General features: G+C 47.4%; 1 protein-coding gene and 1 pseudogene across 2 annotated transcripts in view; both read left to right on the top strand.

Moving 5' to 3' along the window:
* Nucleotides 1-11042, top strand: part of ZNF496 (zinc finger protein 496) — a gene marked incomplete at its 5' end in the record, with an annotated part of 57278 nt that extends 46236 nt beyond the window's left edge. The window contains 4 exons of the mRNA XM_081092070.1: nucleotides 3726-3858; nucleotides 4307-4414; nucleotides 5426-5539; nucleotides 8761-11042. Of these exons, the coding sequence (XP_080948196.1) occupies nucleotides 3726-3858; nucleotides 4307-4414; nucleotides 5426-5539; nucleotides 8761-9518 (1113 nt within the window). The 3' untranslated portion in view covers nucleotides 9519-11042. The remainder of the gene's footprint in view (nucleotides 1-3725; nucleotides 3859-4306; nucleotides 4415-5425; nucleotides 5540-8760) is intronic.
* LOC308519807 (polyadenylate-binding protein 4-like) lies at nucleotides 262-2663 on the top strand (annotated as a pseudogene). Its single transcript has 4 exons — nucleotides 262-361; nucleotides 642-1235; nucleotides 1468-2087; nucleotides 2223-2663. The product of its transcript is annotated as a polyadenylate-binding protein 4-like (transcript).
* Nucleotides 11043-20183: the final 9141 nt, after the last annotated feature.

Raw genomic sequence — 20183 nt, 5'->3', positions numbered from 1 at the left:
TTGGAGGAAAGTCCCCATTTTAATACATTTATTTTGGAAATTTGGAGCTGAAAATTACAAGCTCCCAGGGAGAGCCATATTGTTTTTGAGAGCCTTTTGTCTGCGGTCCTGTAGTCTCGAGTGAGCCACCCCAAACTTCTGGGTCCCTCCTGCTCTGCCACCTGTGAGCCAGTTGCGCACTGCTTGGGGAAGAACCCCTTTTATCCTTTGTGGGCCCTGTAAGAAGTCCTGGCAGGGCTTGGGGTCCTGGGGGCTGAGGAGATGAATGCTGCCACCAGCAGCTACCCCATGGCCTCCCTGTATGTGGGTAACTTGCACAGGGATGTCACTGAGGCCATGCTGTATGAAAAGTTAAGCCCACGTGATCTCACTCATTTATGGATAATAAAGAACATTACAAACTCTTGAACAAAAATAGACAGGCAAAGAAGCATCGAACAGACTGTCAAGCTATAGCGGGAAGGTAGGGGAGGGCTGGGGGGGTGGGGGTAAGAGATCATCCAAAGGACTTGTATGCATGCATATAAGCACAACCAACAGACGCAAGACACTTAGGTTCGAGGGGACAAGGACAGGTGCCAGGGGGTAGGGGAGGCTGGGGGGAGGTCAATGTGGGGGGCGGGGGGGGGGCCTGAGTTCAGCCCTGTGGGGCCTGGCTTCCACCCGGGTCTGCCACAATGGGATCACCTGCTGCTCGCTGAGTTATGCCTTCACCAACTTCCAGCAGCTGGCTGGCGCTGAGCGGGCCTTGGATACTGTGAACTTTGATGTGATTAAGGGAAAGCCAATCCGAATCATGTGATCTCAAAGGGATCCCTCTTTGAGAAAAGCTGGTGTGGGAAACGTCTTCATCAAGAACCTGGAAAAATCTATAGATAACAAGGCACTTTATGATACTTTTTCTGCTTTGGGGAACATTGTGACCTGCAAGGTGGTGTGTGACAAGAACGGCTCTAAGGGTTATGCTTTCGTTCTCTTCGAGACCCAAGAGGCTGCAGAGAAGGCCATCGAGAAGATGAACGGCATGTTCCTCAATGACCACAAAGTGTTTGTGGGCAGATTCAAGTCTCAAAAAGAATGGGAAGCCAAACTTGGGGCCAAAGCCAAGGAGTTGACTAATATATATATCAAAAACTTTGGGGAAGAGGTGGATGATTCTGAAAGAGCTGTTCAGCCAGTTTGGTAAGACCTTAAGTGTCAAGGTGATGGGAAATCCAAAGACTTTGGCTTTGTGAGTTAAAAAAACATGAGGATAGCTCTAGCTGGTTTGGTTCAGTGGATAGAGTGTCAGCCTATGGACTAAAGGGTCCAGGTTTGATTCCGGTAAAGGGCACATGCTCAGGTTGCAGGCTCAATCCCCAGTGGGCGATTGATCAGAGGCAGCTGATCAATGATTCTTTTTCATCATTAATGTTTCTCTCTCCTCTCCCCTTCCTCTCTGAAGTCAATAAAAATATATTTAAAAAGCGTACACACACGAGGATGCCAATATGGCTGTGAAGAGATGAATGGAAAAGAAATCAGTGGGAAAGTCATTTTTGTAGGCTGTGCACAGAAAAAAGTGGAATGGCAGGCCAAGTTAAAACAGAAATTTGAACAGCTGAAGCAAGAGAGAATTAGTCGATACCAGGGGTGAATCTCTACATTAAGAACTTGGATAACACCATTGCCGATGAGAAGTTATGGAAAGTTTTCTCCTTTCGGATCCATCACCAGCTCTAAGGTAATGCTGGAGGATGGGAGAAGCAAGGGGTTTGGCTTTGTTGGCTTCTCATCTCCTGAAGAGGCCACCAAAGCAGTCACTGTGATGAATGGATGCATCATGGATTCCAAGCCACTGTATATGCGGAGGGTGGCCGTAATGAGAGCACTCCCTGCTAATGCCATCTTAAGTCAGTTCCAGCCTGCAGCTGGTGGCTACTTCATGCCAGCAGTTCCACAGGCTCAGAGAAGGCCTCCATGTTACACACCTAACCAGTTAGCACAGATGTGACCTAGTCCATGCTGGCAGCAAGGCTTCCAAGGAATGCCAAGTGCTGTACACCAGTCTGAGCCTCGTCCAACTCTTCGCTATCTGGCTCCAACTGGTAATGATCCGGCCTCTCCTGGCCTCCCTACTACTACTCAGAGAGTCGGGTCTGAGTGCCCAGACCGCTTGGCTATGGACTTTGGTGGGGCTGGTGCCACCCAGCAAGGGCTGACTGACAGCTGCTGGTCTGGAGGTGTTCCCACAGCTGTGCAGAACTTAGCACCTCGCACCGCTGTGGCTGCAGCTGCTCCTCGGGCTGTTGCACCTTACAAGTATGCCTCCAGTGTCTGCAGCCCTCTCCCTGCCATACCACCTCTGTAGGCACCTCAGCCTGTGGCCCATGTGCAGGGGCAGGAGCCCCTGACCGCCTCCATGTTGGCCGCAGCACCCCCCCCCACCCCCCCAGGAACAGAAGCAGATGCTGGGCGAACGTTTGTTCATTCTCATCCAAACCATGCATTCGAACCTGGCTGGAAAGATGATGGGAATGATCAACAACTCTGAGCTGCTGCACATCCTGGAGTCCCCCAAGTCTCTCTGCTCTGAGGTGGATGAAGCTGTGGCGGTTCTACAGGCTCATCATGCCAAGAAAGAAGCTGCCCAGGTGGGCATTGTTGCTGCTGCTACCTCTTAGGCAAGGAAAAAACGGTTCAGAAGCCAAATACCCCGTCATGAAATTCAGCTCAAGGTTTGAAGATTTCCTAGCTTGCCCTATGGACCTGAACACTAAGAACCACAAATTGCAAATATAATAGGTCGTTTAGTACCAAAAGGTCGATTATGAAGCACCTTTTTTAGTTAAAAGAATGTATTCTCTGGGTTCTGCTACAGCTCAGGCAGTGTTAACTTTTTTTTTCCCTGTTGTGAGTTTTGATCCTCCCCTTCCCCCCCCCCCCCCGAAATTGGTTTTATTTGATGTATCCAAGTCTTAAGTTTCTCAATTAAAAAAAAAGTCTCCATAGAAATATTTTTAATTAATTAATTAATATTAATTTGACATATTACCATGGTCTGTGATTCAAGTTTAAGCGAAGTCTCCCAGCCGTGCCTTACCCCAGGTCCCACTGCTAAACTGCTGGTGATCCAGACTTCTGGACATTTTGTTGTTGAGTAGTCTAGATCATGTGACACACAGCTTGGAGGGCTTTCTGGTCATGCAGAGAGGACCCTCGCTCCTAATGGGAGTTTGCTTGAACCTGCCAGACTGTCCTGGAGTTAATCCATGCTCTGGTGATGGGCAGAGAGCCCATCAGTGGGAACATTCTTCTCTGCTATAAACAGCATCTTCAGTCTTTATTATCTATGATCAAAATGTATTGATAATATAGTATCTGTGATTATCAGTGCTGCTGTGACTAGGCTGATCCAGACCTAACACTGCATATGTGCAAAATAAACTCTAGAAATGGCGTGGCATTTGCTGGGCTGAGCCTGGTGGTGTCTCGGCCTTCATTAGCTGCATGGGACTGTGTGCCCTGCCCACAATCTTGGCCATTAGAGTCACCATGGTTTGCATTCGGCCAAACCAGATAGGAAGGAGGTGGATCCCAGGCGAGGGCTGGAGAGCAGCTTTCTGCTCTCCCGTGCACACACAGTGGAGGTGTGTGCCCTCAGCCCCAGCTCTTTCCCTTGTTTGCAGCGACCCTTCCCTAGCTTGTCCTTGGACTGAGGCGTCCCTGTTGTTCTGCGGTTTCAGAAACGGGTTTCTCCTTTCGAGGACATGATCTTCTGTTTCTCGGAAGAGGACTGGTCCCTTCTAGACCCTGCCCAGACTGGCTTCTACGGGGAGTTCATCATTGGAGAGGACTGTGGGGTTTCGCTGCCTCCAAGTAAGACGCCCTTCCAACCCTCTCCTGAGACCAGGGAGCTGGGGGCCCACATCTGAATTTGCCGACCACCCTCCATCCCTGACATGAGGTCACCTGCACACAGCGACACTGAGGGCCCTTAGAGGCATCCTGACCTGCCACTATCACATGTAAATTAGGCTTACTGGCTGTTTTGCATTTGAAACCAAACATAACAGGTTCCTGTGCCCCCACTTTCCTTCTGTTATTCTGATCCTATGGCCTCTGAAGTTCTGGCTTTCTGTCTCATGGGCCAGCAGCTGCCCCAAGCCCATAGCTCCCCCACTAGTATGCCCCCCCCCCCGCCCTCTCTGCTTGCTCAAGCCTTTCAGTTTCTCTGAAGCCCTGCGTCACCCTGTCACTGCCATGGCTTGGCCTGTGTCCCTCCAGTTCACTGAGGAATGTGTGTCCTCCCCTTTTCTGTGAACAGGTGACCCAGCAGCCCAGCAGGACCTCGCCCAGGGTGAGGAGAACGAGCCATGTGTTCCCGAGCTGCAGGACCTCCAGGGCAAGGGTGCTACCCAGGTCTCCTACTTGGGTGAGTCATGATTCCACCACTGGGTGGACAGAGTAGGGTGGTAGGTGGTGCTGGCCAGAGGTGGGCCACTCCCTGCCATCTCTCTGCAGCCCTCTGTAACCCCAGGCTCTGTCTCAGTAGAGCATGTTTTGCCTCCTCCATGACTTTTCCCAGAAAAAAATGTAGGTATATTTTTTTGTGGGTGTGGGATCACACTCATCAACCAGGGACTAGGACACAGTGGGAACATCCTTCTCTGCTATAAACAGCACCTGGGCTCTACTGGCAAGCCAGCAGCCCGCCCACAGGTGAGGTCACATTCTCCATAGGTTAGGTAGAGAAGGAGCACTAGTGCAGGACCTCCAGGTGTCTCGTTCTCTAGTCCTTCCACCACATGCTGCGAGTGTGAGGAAACCAAGGCACGGGGTGCTGGGGCTTAGCTGACAACAGCACAGCATTGGCAACAGCATTTCCCAGTCCCCCTATCTGGGCTTTCTGTGTAAGTTGTTAACCATTTGCCATAATGCCTGAGACCCTGCTCCTTCAGGACAAAAGGCTTTGTATGGTTTCAATAGCAGACCCCACTCCTTCCCCTTCAGGACCTAGAGCTGGCACAGTACAGTCAAGTGTGGGTCTTCATTCCCACCTGGACGAGCATGCAGGGCCTTGGGGTGGCCAGCTTCCTGTCCTGTCAGCCCAGCAGGCTTTGTGCAGACTGTGTTTATGCAGGATCTGCGAGAGGTCCTGGGGCCTGTGGAAATCCCACCACAGAAGTGAAAATCACCATAAGGGTGGCAGTCACTTCTTCACAGGCAAGTCGACAGGCAGATCCAGGACTCATGCTTACTCCATATAGCTTCAGAATCTTTTTGCCTGCAAATTAATTTGCTCCACAAACATTGACTGAGTTGCTGCCCAAGAAGGGAGCTCAGAGCTGCCCTTGGATCACAGCCTGGCATCTGTTAAGATGCCTCCTCAGGTAGTGCCACAGCTGCATGACAAATCTACCTTTCTATTTTCTTCTCTGGAAAGACTTTCCAAGTCTCCAGCCATTCCAGGTCGAAGAAAGAGGAAAACAGGATGAGCTACAGGGACCAGAGTCCCAGGCCTGCGAGCAGACGACACTTGCTCAGAGCACCTGCCCAGGTAAAGAGGGCCTGAGAGGGTATGGGGTGTGTGATACATATGTGAGCATATGAGTACATGTGGTATCTGCTGTGTGGTTTGTACATGTGCATGTTGTGTGTGTATAGCGTCTGGTATGTTGTGTGTGGAAGTGTGAACGTGTATGGTGTGTGCATGCACGTTTGCTGGTGTGGGTGCGGTCAGGGATTGAACTCTCTGAGGTCCTTGCTGACTGACGGCTCCTGTGAGTTGTCAGCTTATTGTGCTGGGTTCCCTTTTGCTAGGGTCTCTCCCAGCTGAGCTCCAGCCAAGACCCTCCCCTCCTGGCCTTCTCCTGGCAGGTTGAAGCAGGTGCACCACAGTGCTACTGGCCATTAGGGGTGTGTTTCTTCCCTGAGCACAAAAGCCAGAGTCCTGGGCAAAGTCTTGGACCTAAAGAGCAGGAGTGTGGCATGCCTGCGAAAGGGACTCTGAGTGTCCTCCACCTGCCTCATAGGGTCATGTTGGTAAAAGTCCAGAGGCAAAGACTGAAATGTGGCCATCATTTTTTTAAAAATATGTTTTTATTGATCTTTAGAGAAAGAGGAATATTTTAAGTGAGAGGGATAGAGAGATAGGAACATCAATAGGCCACCTCCTACACACCTGATTCTGGGGATTGAACCCACAAACCCAGGCATGTGCCCTGATCAGGAATCAAACCAGTGACCTCTTGGTTCATGGGCTGATGCTCAACCACTGAGCCACACCAGCGGGCAGTGTGGCCATCTTTAATGTCCTTGGGGTTAAGGTGTTCTTCCAGACACCAAACCTGAGTCACTGGTTCTTTTTTTAAATTCCAGTTGACATACAGTATTATATTAGTCTCTGGTTCATACTCAAACCCACTGTGTGATGAGACTTTCCACAGCTGTGAGGTCTGACTCATGTACAGTCTTTTACCCAAGATGCCTTTTGGAGCAAGAGTTGTCTGGCAAAGAATGTATGCATCCCCTATGTTCATAGCAGCACAATTTACAATAGCTAAGATCTGGAAATAGCCCAAGTGCCCATCAGTAGATGAGTGGATAAAAAAGTTGTGGTACATTTATACCATGGAATGCTATGCAGCAGTAAAAAAGAAGAATCTTTTACCCTTTGAGACAGCATGGAGAGACCTGGAGAATATCATGCTAAGTGAAATAAGTTAAGAGAAAGACAAGTATCACATGATCTCACTCATATATGGAATGTAATTAACAAAAGAAACTGATGAACAGAGTGGATCCAGAGACATGGAAGCATGGGACAGAGTGTGGAATCTCAGAGGGAAGGTGGGGGAGAATGGGTGAGTGGGAGGTAATCAACCAAAGATCTTGTATGCATACATGCATAACACAAACAGTAGGGTGCTGAAGACCTGTGTGTGTGGCGGGGGACGGGGGGGGGGGGGATGGGGCGGGTTGGAGAGGGTCAAAGGGGGACATAATACTTTCAACAATAAATAATTTAAAAAACAAAAAAAGAATTCTCCAGATGATTCTGGGGTGAAGCCAAGATTCAGAAAAAAAAAAAAAAAAGAGTTGTCTGGCATTGTGATAATTCCACCTAGCTCTGTGCAGGGCTCCCTGCTATTTCTGTTCACCCCGTCATGTGTAGACAAAAGGAATTCTACATTTACAACAGATCCAGAAGGAGAATAGCCCCTTCCCCAAAACTTTGAGCTCCCTCACTCCTGGTTTTCTCAGGTGCCTGCAACAGGCTGAGAGTGGCCTTGCATAACTGAGGATGGCCCCTCCCCAGGATGAGGGTGGCCATCTCAGTGGGGCTAGCTGAATGCTTGTTGCCACATGTGCACTTCCGGCCTTCTCTGGCCTCTGCCTGCCCATAGCAGCCTCATGATATACAGGGTCGGTGCCTGCATATGTATTAAATCATGTGTAATCTTCAACAGTAACCCCAAAAGGCAGTTCTGATTCCTAGCTTTGTTTTACAGAAAAAAATTTAAAAGAGAAAGAAAGTTGCCCAACGTGTCAGGGGAATTGAGCTCAGTCGGGGGATTGGGGATACTGAAGCCTGTGGCCATGCTGTGCGTGGCCTGGGGATGGATGATGGGTGGTTCCCTGTGAGCTGGAGAGATTGAGGAGAAAAGCAGGGAGGCTAGGAAGCCAGATGTGAAAAACAAAAGACAAAGGCATTATAAAGGATATATTTTTACAATGTTAGGATGGGGAAGCTTTCTTGTAAGACAAAACCAAAAAGGAGATGAATAAATGTGTTGCATTTTAAAACTGTGAAAAACAAATGTGCCGAAACAATATACATAAAATTTTTTAAAAAAGAAAGAAAAAAGTGGGAGGGATTATGTGCAAATAAGATGCAACAGATTCAGACCCATAATTCTGACTTCATAGAAAAGGCAGGCTATGGCTGGGCAATGTGGAGTCAAGCCCGAACCTGGGGCTTGACAGCTCACATTCAGATCCTCAGTCTGACACCCATGGCCTGTCACGGTGCACCCCGGGTCAGCGACTTCTGTTCAGGAGCCCCAGGGGCAGAGTGAAAACATCAAGAGTACCTATCACGGGGTTCAGTGTTTGTGTCCCCCCACACACCCCCTTCTATACTCATCACTCCCTGATTTTACTGTTTCTCTGGTGTTTGGAGCTCACTGCTGAATCCCACCTCATCTAGCAATAATTCCTAACATTGTGTAAATAGCCCACAGGAGCACTAAGGGTTGTTTATGCCCCGTTTTAGAAATTGCATTTATTTTTTGTCACTTTAGCTGATTTGAGGGGTTGTCATCCTGTGTGCACTGTATTAGTCTTCTAAGGAGGCTCAAACAACAGAAATTGATTTTCTCAAAATGCTGGAGGTCTGAGGTCCAGGTATCAAAAGGGCTTCTCCTGCAGCAAGTCTTCTTTGCCGGCTGTCTTCTCCCTGAGCTTCCACGTGTCTGTTTCTTAATATCTTCTTGGAAGGATGCCAGTTGGCTTACAAGCCACTCTAATAATCTCATTTTAACTTAACTCTTGAAAGACCTTAATTCCAAATATAGTCACATCCTGAGGTATTTGGGGTTATGACTTAAGCATAATAGGAATTTTGGGGGGATGCAGTTCTGCCCTTAGCACTCCACCCTCGGATCCCCTAAGTTCATGTCCTCACATTCAAAATACATTCCGCCTTTCCCCATAGCCCCCAATGTCATACCTATTCCATCAGCAACTCTAAGTGACTTCCACATTGCTTTCGTGCAGCTGGAGATGACCCACCGCCCCCTAAGAACAGCCTAGATGAAGAGGTGACCATCGAGATCGTCCTATCCAGCTCTGGGGATGAAGACTCCCAACTGGGCCCCTACTGCACAAATGAGACACGGAGCCCCTTGGGGAAGCAAAACGGCACCCCCATGCCTCAGCAAAATGGCCTGTCTGTGGGGGGCGAGGTGCACACCTCTGGGAAGTCCTATGTGTGCCCCAACTGCGGCAAGGTCTTCCGCTGGAGGGTCAATTTCATCCGACACCTGCGCAGCCGCAGGGAGCAGGAGAAGCTGCACGAGTGCTCGGTATGTGGGGAGCTGTTCAGTGACAGCGAGGACCTGGACGGGCACCTGGAAGCCCACGAGGCCCGGAAACCTTTCCGGTGCGGCGCCTGCGGGAAGAGCTTCCGCCTCAACTCGCACTTGCTCTGCCACAGGCGGGTCCACCTGCCGCCTACCGGGCCCCTGCCGGTGATTGGGAGCGAGCAGGGGGCGGCAGAGTCCACAGGTGGGGGGCCTGATGCATCTCTGGCTGAGGGCCGGGCCCGGCTGAGCATCCAGTGCTGTGACTGCGGGAAGCTGTTCCAGCGACCGGAACACCTGGCGAGGCACCGCAGCAGTGTGCACAGTAAGGACCGGGCACGGCCCTTTCGGTGCCGGTACTGCGTCAAAAGCTTCCTGCACAACTCCGACCTCCTGCGCCACCAGCGCCTGCATATGAAACGCCGCTCCAAGCAGGCTCTCAACTCTTACTGACTGACGCCAGGCACTCCCGGGACATGCCTGCCCCTGGACAGACCTCACCTTCCCACCCTTCGCTCTCAGGTAGAAATGAGATAGTGATCAACTGAGCATTTCTTTTGTCTCTGCTGTGCCAAAAAGCAGGGAGGGAGGTGCATAACCAGCTTGGACTCGCCCGGTGTTTCTGGGTCAGAGGAGAGCCCTGTCCAGTGCTTCCCAAGCAGTCTAAGGGACTGGACTGCCCCAACTGCAGTGACCATTTGGGGTTTGTCCCTTGCCACCAACTCACTATACTCCCATGCTGCCTTGTCTGAACCCCTGCCCATATCTTGAGGTTCTAGGGTGACTGTACTTCCCATCTGAGAGCAAGAAGCTGTGGGCGAGAAAAAGGCAGGGAGTGCATGTGGGCAGCAAGGCCAGGCACACCAATCCTGCCATGTAACCAGCTGACCCAAAGAACACCCGCTGTTACCAGGCAGCCCTGTCAGGGTCAGAAGCCTCTGGGGCGCTGTACAGCTGCTTGCGAAGGAGAATTGTGTCATACTTTTATTTGCGAAGGCAGCTGCTTATTAGGGATTTTGAGTTCACTGAGGGCAATGCCCACATTTTATTTGTTGCACACCCTGCTCAAATGTCATTTCTTTGTACCTGAAGGACCCAGTAAATGGTTGTGGGGTAGAAGCAGTTGTCATCATTCGAAAGGCACTTAAGTTCCCTTGCTCATCCCATTGTGTTCGGGAATGGGGAGCTCAGCCCCAGTGGGGGGTTCTGTTGTCTGGATGAGGGGCAGTGGAAAAAACCTCCTGTGAGGTTGGGCTCTTCATACATAGTAACTTAGTCTGCTGTTCATATTCATTTGCTAGGGCTGCCTTAACAAAATACCAAAAACAGGGTGACTTAGAGCAACAGAAATATATTGCTTCAGTTCTGGAGGCTGGAAGTTCAATGTCAAGGGGTCAGTGGGTTGGTTCCCTGTAAGAGAAGGTCTGTTCCACACCTCTCCCCCAGTTTCTGGTGGTGCTGGCAGTCGATGATGTTCCTTGTAGAAATATTAACCCATCTCTGCCTTCATCTTCATGTCGTGTCCCTGTGTACATGTCTGTCTCCAAATTTCCCCTTTTTATGAGGACACCATATTGGATCAGGGCCCCCATGCCTACTCTGGTATATTCCTGTCTTAACTAGTAACATCCACAATGACCATATTCTAAGAAAGGCCACATTCTGATGTATTGGGGTTAGGACATAAATATGAATTTGGGGAACATTGCCCCATTTACTGTTGTGTCTTACCTGTAAAACCAGATCCTAAATAAAAAAAAACACCAAGGGGATGTGACTGCGTCTTGAGTCCCCACCAAATACTGTGGGGAACCCCCCACTCACTGACCCAATACACCTAGTACCTACCTAATTGGAAGGTCAGTCACTTAGGATTCAGAAGCCCTCCAGGGTGATGTAGCTCAAATCCCGTTCATCCCATTCCAAAGAGGCCAGTGGGGTTACCTGCTCTTCCAGGCACCGGAGAACTGACCACTTACTCCCTCCCTGGGGGATGGGCAGGCAGGTAAGCTACATCTCCACCTTACTATGTAAGTGCAGGCCCACATCTGAGAAGCATCTGCCCTCTCTCTTCCTTGGATCTCTGGACATTGTTTCCACAAACTCATAAGTACATAATAAAAATTAACTTGCTGAATTAATATTCATGTTAGACTTTCCATGTAGTTTAAAAAGTAATGTGCTGCACAGCTGACATAGTTGATTGGCCTGACAAGGTGAGCTTGAGGTATAAGGATGAAAATAGTCCTCTGGGTGTCAGACTTCACCTTGTGGCACATTTAAGCCTCAGATAGATGGCCTGCTCACCTGATCTGACCCCTGTCCAAAGTACAGAGGAAGTCACTACACCAGGGGTACTCCTTGTCACACTATAGCTGGTTAACCTGACCTCACCATTGTCCTATATCCTTTCTCCCAACCTCTCCCCCTAGCTGAGTGATGTGACCAGTGGTGAGAAGGTATGAGTCTACGCCTGCCTTGGATATCGGTCTGTCACTTTTTTTTTCATTTCTTTTTTGTAATGTAGGCCACAAAATAGTAATGGGCTATATGTTTAGTGATATAGTCCACTGTGGAGTGTGGTCTTTATTCTCCCAAAGAGCCTAAGTTGGTAAAGGTTATTAAAAAACCTTCGCCCAAAATAAAACTTTTGGTAGTCTGTCACTTTTCTCCCATAAGATGGTTTTCCCTTTCTGCCAGAAGCAGAGTTCAGAGTGTAATGTAGGGGATTTGATGATAACTTATGTTGCTACATCTTGTCAAAATATGGAGGGGCTGGAACACTTGCCTAGAAAATGTTGCTGGTCAGAAAAGGCACATCTGAGAGTCAGGGTAAGTCTACTCCATCCAAATTAAGCTGGAGCCCCTTTGAATGTGTCTGTGTGCTCTGAGAAGAGACAGGACCTGCCTCCAGCTCACTGAAGGTAAATTCAGAGTGAGATTTCTAGATTTTTAATTTTTTTTAATTGATTTCAGAGAGGGAGAGAGAAATAGAAACATCAGTGATGAGAGAGAATCATTGATCGGCTGCCTCCTGCATGCCCCACACTGGGGATTGAGCTAGCATCCCAGCATGTTCCCTGACCAGGAATCAAACTCTGACCTCCTGGTTCATAGGTCAACGCTCAATCACTGAGCCACACCAGCCAGGCATATTTCTGGATATTTTTAAGTGTTTTCCCAGAAGAAGATTGAGTGAGAAAGAGTATAAACTTGAGGAAATTTTACCAGCACTTTGCATTTTCAGCAAACATTGACCCACCCAGTTGGGGAATGGGGGGCTGAGGATAGGTAAACCATATTTATCTTGGTCTCCCGTCTGGTTATCCCATTTATCTAAAATGGCTTGGCTTTTTAAAAAATTAGGATGATACTCTGTGGCCATGATATAAAGGCTTCACTAACCCTCTGTGCTCAAAAAGCCAAAAGTCTGACCAGATGTGCATTAACTAAATTTGAACAGAACTAGGTGCTCCAGCAAAGATGGCCACTAAGGCCTAACTGGTTTGGTTCAGTGGATAGAGTGTCGGCCTGCGGACTGAAAGTCCCAGGTTCTATTCCAATCAAGGCTGGATTCCAATGCCCGGGTTGTGGGCTTGATCTCCAGTGGGGGGTGTGTAGGAGGCAGCTGATCAATGATTCTCATCATTGATGTTTCCATCTCTCCCTCTTCCTTCCTATTTGAAATCAATAAAAATATATATTTTTTAAAAAGATGGCCACCGGGAGAAACAAAGATGGCGGCATAGGTAAACACTGGAAATTGCTACCTCGCACAACAACTTCAAAAATACAACTAAAAGACAAAACGGTCATCATCCAGAACTACAGGAAGGCTGGCTGAGTGGAAATTCTAAAACTAGAAGGAAAGAGAAAAGCACACTGAGACTCAGAGGAACTGCCAAAGTAAAGTCCAGAGGTACGGAGGCGCACCCAGCAAGAGCTGGCAACTGAGGATGCGGCTGTCATTTTGAATAGGGAGGGACTCACAAGCCCTTGACTGCTCTGAACTCCAGTTCCGGGTGAGTCTCTGGGGACCCAGACTCATCAGGGGAGAAATTGGACTGTCTGGCAGCGGGCAGAACTTGGAACTTGAGGGCGGCTTTCTCTAAGAAGTACTAGCAGCGATTACCGGGACACTGAGATGCGGGGCCTCTTAGGGCAAGGCTGAGGATCAGCCATAGCTGCTTGCTCCACCCTGTTGATTCCCTGAGACCCCGCCCCAGCCAAGCTGTGCACAGAGGCTTTTGCATATGAAAGGCCTGGCCCTTTGCAATCTGAAAATTACCTAACAAACTGCAGCTGGGCCAGACAGAACCAGAACTTCCAAGAGAAGGCCCAAGGCCCCACAGCAGCTTTCATTGCTTCACAGTTGGGCCTCATCTGGGCACCTCCAAACCCCAAACAAGGAAGGGGAATCTGCAGATCTCTTCATAGCTCCTGCTGGGTAGCCTCAGGCAGAGGCTAAATTAGCACCTCCTTAGAGATCCAGGAGCCAGTGTACCCAGTGGTCAGAGTGGGACCATCCAGATTACAACTCCTCAGATCCATAAGGGACACACTCAGGGGGCAGACTCAGTGAGAACCAAAGCCCCACTGAAGCAAGTCTTGCCCCAGAAGGGTATCTTCAGCACAGAAGTTCTCCCACCGTAGACACAGCTGATTCTCACAGCCAATTGGCCTGGAGGTCAATTCCTCCCAGTGATACCTACAACAATCAAGGCTTAATTATAACAAGACTATGCACAAAGCCCACAAAGGGTGCACCAAGAGTGTCCACTTCAGGTAATTGGGGAGGCTGAGCCACTGGGCCCAATAGGACACCTAGCACACAAAGCCACTCTACCAACACAGGGAAGCATAAAAAATGCAGAGACAAAGAAACAGGTCACAAATGAGAATGAGAGGAAAGCAAACTACTGGATATAGAGTTCAAAACCATGGTTATAAGGTTTTTCAAGAATTTTCTAGAAACCGCCGATAAATTTAGTGAGACCCTGGAGGATATGAAAAAAGACCAACTAGAAATTAAGCATACACTGACTGAAATAAAGAATAATATACTGAGATCCAACAGCAGACTAGAGGATTGCAAGAATCAAGTCAAAGATTTGAACTACAAAGAAGCAAAAAATACCCAACCAGAAAAGAAAAAAGAATCCAAAAATATGAAGATAGTGTAAGGAGCCTCTGGGACAACTTCAAGCGCACCAACATCCGAATTATAGGGGTGCCAGAAGATGAGAGAGAGCTAGATATTGAAAATCTATTTGAAGAAATAATGACAGAAAACTTCCCCTACCTGGTGAAAGAAGTAGACTTCCAAGTCCAGGAAGCACAGAGAACCCCAAGCAAAAGGAATCCAAAGAGGACCACACCAAGACACATCATAATTAAAATGTCAAGATTAAAAGACAAAGAGAGAATCTTAAAAGCAGCAAGAGAAAGACAGTTACCTAGAAGGGAGTACCCATATGACTGTCAGCTGATTTCTCAACAGAAACTGTGCAGGCCAGAAGGGAGTGGCAAGAAATATTCAAAGTGATGAATAGCAAGAACCTACAACCAAGATTACTTTACCCAGCAAAGCTATCATTCAGAATTGAAGGTCAGATAAAGAGCTTCACAGATAAGAAAATGCTAAAGGAGTTCATCACCACCAAACCAGTATTATATGAAATGCTGAAAGGTATTCTTTAAGAAGAGGAAGAAGAAGACAAAGGTAAAGTTAAAAATTATGGACAGCAAATACATATCTATCAACAAGTGAATTTAAAAATCAAGTGAATGAAAAATCTGATGAACAGAGTAAACTGGTGAATATAATAGAACCAGGGGCATAGAAAGGGAGTGGACTGACTATTGGGGGGAAAGGGGTGTGGGGGTACAGGAAGAGGACAAAAATCGTACACCTGTGGACGAAAACAGTGGGAGGGGTAAGGGAAGAGTGTGGGGTGGGAACTGGATGGAGGAGAGCTATGGGGGGAAAAAAGAGGAACAACTGTAATAACCTGAACAATAAAGATTTAATTAAAAATAAAAATAAAAAAATGGCCACCAAGATGGGAAGACCAAGGGCTCCAACATTCTTAAGGCAGTCTTCCATCCCTGTGGGGATTTTCACCTAGCTGCTGCTGTTAATAGCAGAGACCTCTGGCTTACACACACTCTGTCTTATAACAAAGTTAGCCCGGTGGCTTGTAGGCAGTCTTGAGGCTCAGAGAGGGTGAATGCAGACCCATATTGTCAGAAGATACCTGGTGCACCTCTCAACACTTTCCCTACTACTAGTCACCAAGAATGGAGACCTCATCGTGTTCCTGTTTACAAAGTCTGAAACGAAGTGGAACCTTGTTATGTGACGTATAAGGCATACCTTGTCCGGTCTGCCTTCCTGAGAGGCACTGGCTCCTGCCAGAGCAGGGCCTTAGAAGCTAGCTTGGCCAGGTGCCAAGCAAAGCCTGTGCTATCCTCATGCCAATACTCTGACACCAACTGGGTGTCAAAACAACTCAGTTTCATCCTGACACTAATGATCTGGGAGAACATTGGATCCCATAGGATGAAGATGAAGTCCTACACAAGTTACCCCACTTCAAATGCCAGTAAGATGTCTTGGGGGCCATACGGACTAATGCTGAGATGGCTACAAATGGGGGTTCTAAAGACCCCTTTGATTATTCACTACAATGACATTCAGTAACTCACTGAAAGTGTTATCCTTATGGTTAGTTTTTATTATAACAGATACAACCAAGGAACAGCAAAAAGGGAGGGATGTACTGGGTGATGTCGGGAGGGGTGTTCGAAAGCCAGAGCTTCCATGCCCTCCCTCTGTAGACTAGGGTGCAGCCAGCTCTCAGCCAGTCACCTTGAGCTGAGCTGAGCTGAGCTGAGCTGAACTGTCCAGGATTCTTAGCACGTTTCATGTCGATGCCCCATGCCATGAAACTCAAGCTGCCTCCCACATGCGCCCCTCCTGGAGATTGAAACCTAGGCATCTTTCTCACTGCCCCTATTGCCCTTCTGTGCTGGCTGCGGACCACCAGGGCTTGTTCACTTAAGGACACCAGCTTGCTGGTATCACAGAAATGCTGCCCAATGAGAACTGCATGTACCCTGGAATGCGAGTTTCCTATGAATACCTGCTCTCATTAGTACTTTTGACAAGCTGCAATTTGGGGCAGCTAAGGAGATTACACAATTAGGAACTAGAAGACCAAAGCGGCCTTTGTTCTTAGGATTTTATTCAAAGATAGTGGACACCTCCTTATGGACATGTGGCTTCATATTCGGGGCACTCTGCATGTGCACAGTGGTGGGCACTGCAGAGGGACCCACCAGTCAGCTTTGTGACTCCAGTGTGCAGATTATCTAAATAATCCAGGCCAACACTGGGAAGGAATGTGTACAGGTGTGTTACTGGCCCAAAGCCCATGTACTGATGCTTTAGAAAGTCAAAACTAAAAATGTCAGAATTTGGCCCAGCCAGTGTTGCTCAGTGGTTGAGCATCTATCTATGAACCAAGAGGTCACCAGTTTGATTCCTGGTTAGGGCACATGCCCAAGTTTCGGGCTCAATCCCCAGTAGAGGGTGTGCAGGAAACAGTCTTTTGATGTTTCTTTCTCATCAGTATGTCCATATCTCGATTCCTCTCCCTTTCTCTCTCAAAATTAAAAAAAAAAAATTTTAAATGTCAGTTTAGAGTAAGGTTTATTTTTTACTTTTAAAATATATTTTTTATTTTAGAGCAAAAGGGAGAGGGAAAGAGATAGAAACATCAACAATGAGAGAGAATCATCAACCAGCTGCCTCCTGCATGTTCCCTACTGGGGATCGAGCCTGCAACCCAGGCATGTGCCATGATTGGGATTGAATCATGGCCTCCTGGTTTATAGGTCAATGGTCAACCACTGGGCCACACTGGCTGGGCGGGAAAGGTTTAATGATTGAGAAGATGGGAGTCCTAGTAGTTCCTCAAATTCATCTTAAGAAAATACTAAGTTCAGGCTTCTTTTATGTCAAGGGTAGGGGGAATGGGAGGGGCTGCTTTTGTAAAAACTCAAGCTGTAAGCAGAATTCCTCTAATGATTAGCTTGTCTATATGCAAAACAAAGCAGGTTTGAACAATCAGGAGTTAGACAAAGCATTTCTCTGTTACAGGTGGATGTTCTCATGCATCGGCCTTCAAATCCTAAACATTTGTAACCAGAGACAACCCCCCTACTCCGCCCTAAAGAACATCTTTGGAGACATCTTTCTTCACCCTCAGGGAATTAGCCTGGTTTTGGTTAGTTGTTGCAGGTGATGGGTCTGGATGCCAAGTGATTTTAGAGACCCTGTCTGTACCCAATTTCCTCTGTCTACAACAGGGAGTATCCATTTCTTCTACTTGTTTTAGGAGACTCACAAAAGTCTAAAGTGAATGGAGCCTGTCCAGTGTGTCTCAGTGGTTGAGCATCGACCAGTGAACCAGGAGGTCACCATTCGATTTCCTGGTCAGGGCACATACCTGGGTTGTGGGCTTGATCTCCAGTAGGGGACGTGCAGGAGGCAGCCAATCAATGATTCTCTCATCACTGATGTTTCTATCCCTCTCTCCCTCTCCCTTCCTCTCTGAAATAAATAAAAATACATTAAAATAATAATAGTAAATTAAAAAATAAAGTGAATGGAAGTGCGAGGAATGGTGTGAAACACTAGACAATAGTAATTAAACACATGTTTTAGATGAACATCTCATGAGGCCACAGGAAGTGGCAATGCTGCAGTTCCCGTCCATGATTAACTTCCACAGTTTGTAGTAAACTTGTGTTCTAATCCCGAGAAGTGGAGCTGACAGTAGATACCTGGTCTTCAACAGCAGTCACCCATCATGTTTTCTCCAGTCCACAGCTGTGGGAACACCCACAGAGTTGGGTTTTAGAATTGTAGTACCTTCAAGTGTCTTTTGGATGGTTTATGTTTGCAAATTCTTCATTGTCTAAAAAAGAGAAATATATTGAGCACATCAATTTACTTGGCTGTATTCACCAAAACTTTAATATGATTGGAGCACTTTTCCATGAGGCCCACTTTTTGTGGGCATGGAATCTTCCTGATGCCACATTGCAAACAACTCTCAGCAAAGTGGCACACTCACAAGAAAGGCAGGCTCCTACGCCCCAAGGAGATGAGAGTCAGGTAACTGCTTCTAGCCTCTCGTTTTGAAGCAAATCAAGTGCAGAGGCTCATAAAACGTGAAGTAATTTAGGCCAAGGTATGTGTATCTGACCCATTTTCCCCCTCCCAGGCAACAGGCCTTCTCATGCATTTCTTTTTTTTTTTCCTTTTAGTTATATGTTTTTATTGATTTCAGAGAGAGGAAAGGAGAGAGAGATAGAAACATCAATGATGAGAGAGAATTGTTGATCCACTGCCTCCTGCATGCCCCCCTAATGGGAATCAAGCCCACAGCCCAGGCATGTGCCCTGGCGGGGAATTTATCCCTGATACCCTGTTCATGGATTTACCCTCAACCCCTGAGCTACACTGGCCGGGCTTCTCATGCATTTCTAATCATCACATAGTTTATCCACAAAATCTGGGAGCCTATCTCCCAAGCCCTTCCACATAGCTCTCAGCACAGAAGCACATTATAAAAAGTCAAGATTCAAGGAAGGAGGTTTTTACCAAAAAGCAATTTGCTCATGCAATTTTCTGGTGAGCCAGAAAGCATTAGAACGTGAGGCTTGTGAGCACCTGGGTCAAGGTCCAGATATCATGACTCCAGGGTTGATCAGCTGAGTAATGCAAGACCATTCAGACCAGTGGCCACGGCTCCTGAGTGCCCTTCCTGTGATTCCCTCCTCCTTGAGTAGCGACGAAGACCCCAGGAGTTTCATAGGCTTCACTCTTAGGAACAAATCCCATGTTATAGCAAATAACCTTGGGAGAGAGAACATTCATTCAAAATTTCTGAGAACCTAGTATAAGCAGGCAGTAGTAATAATCACAACCTGCATATAAAATTAGATTGAGCCCAGCCAGTGTGGCTCAGTGGTTGAGCATTGACCTATGAACCAGGAGGTCACAGTTCAATACACCCACATGCCCAGGTTGCGGCTCAATCCTCAGTAGGAGTAGTGCAGGAGGCAGCCGATCGATGATTATCTTTCATCATTGATGTTTCTATCTCTCTCTCCCTCTCCCTTCCTCTCTCTAATGTCAATAAAAAACATTTTAAAAAACAAAATAAGATTGAAACATGGCCCCAGGGAGAGGAAGAGAAGACACTGGGAAACTGGTTGGGGATGAAGGCACGTTCAGTGTGTTGAGTTGTGTACCACACCCCTCCCAAAGATAAGTCCATGTCCTAACTTCTAGAACCTATGGATGTGACCTTATTTGGAAAAAGAGCCTTTTCAGATGTAATCCAGTTAAAGATCTTGAGAATAGATCACCCTGGGTTACCTGGGTGAGCCTTAAGTCCCATGAAAAATGTCCTTCTAAGATGAGTAAACATGACAGAAGAGAGGATGTACAAGAGATAGCCATATGAAGATGGAGGCAGACTACAGTGACATGATCATAAGCTGAGGGTCTGCTGGTGCCAACAAAGCTGGAGGAGGCAAAGAGGCATCTGTCCCTACTGCCTTAAATACATTGATTTCATGCTTCTGGCCTTCAGAACTATGAGAGAATACATTTTTGTTGTTTTAAGCCACCAAGTTTGTAGCAATTTGTCACATCAGCTTCTGGTAGTGCCAGGCATCCCAGAGCTTGTGGCCACATTATTCCAAACTCTGCCTCTGTCTTCATATGACACTTCTCTGTGTCTTAGAAACACACATCATTGGAATTAGAGCCAACCCAAGCAATCCTAATGATCACATCTAAAAATCCTTAATTACATCTGCAAAGATCCTTCTTCCAATTAAGGTGACAATCAGAGGTTCCAATGAACAGATCTTCATGGGGGCCCCATTCAATTCACTACAATGATTATCAAGGATCTGATCCTTTCAAGGGAGGAATAACATCAAAACCAGCCAGGTGATCAATAATCTAGGACTCTGGCAAATCAAAGCTGCCCTTGACATTCATTCTCCCTCAGGAAATAATTCTCTCAGTCAAAA

This window comes from Myotis nattereri (assembly GCF_964212035.1).
Source record: "Myotis nattereri genome assembly, chromosome: 5".
Lineage (NCBI taxonomy): Eukaryota > Metazoa > Chordata > Mammalia > Chiroptera > Vespertilionidae > Myotis > Myotis nattereri.
Note: the sequence above shows the minus strand (reverse complement) of the source record. Positions and strands in the feature narration are given on the sequence as shown.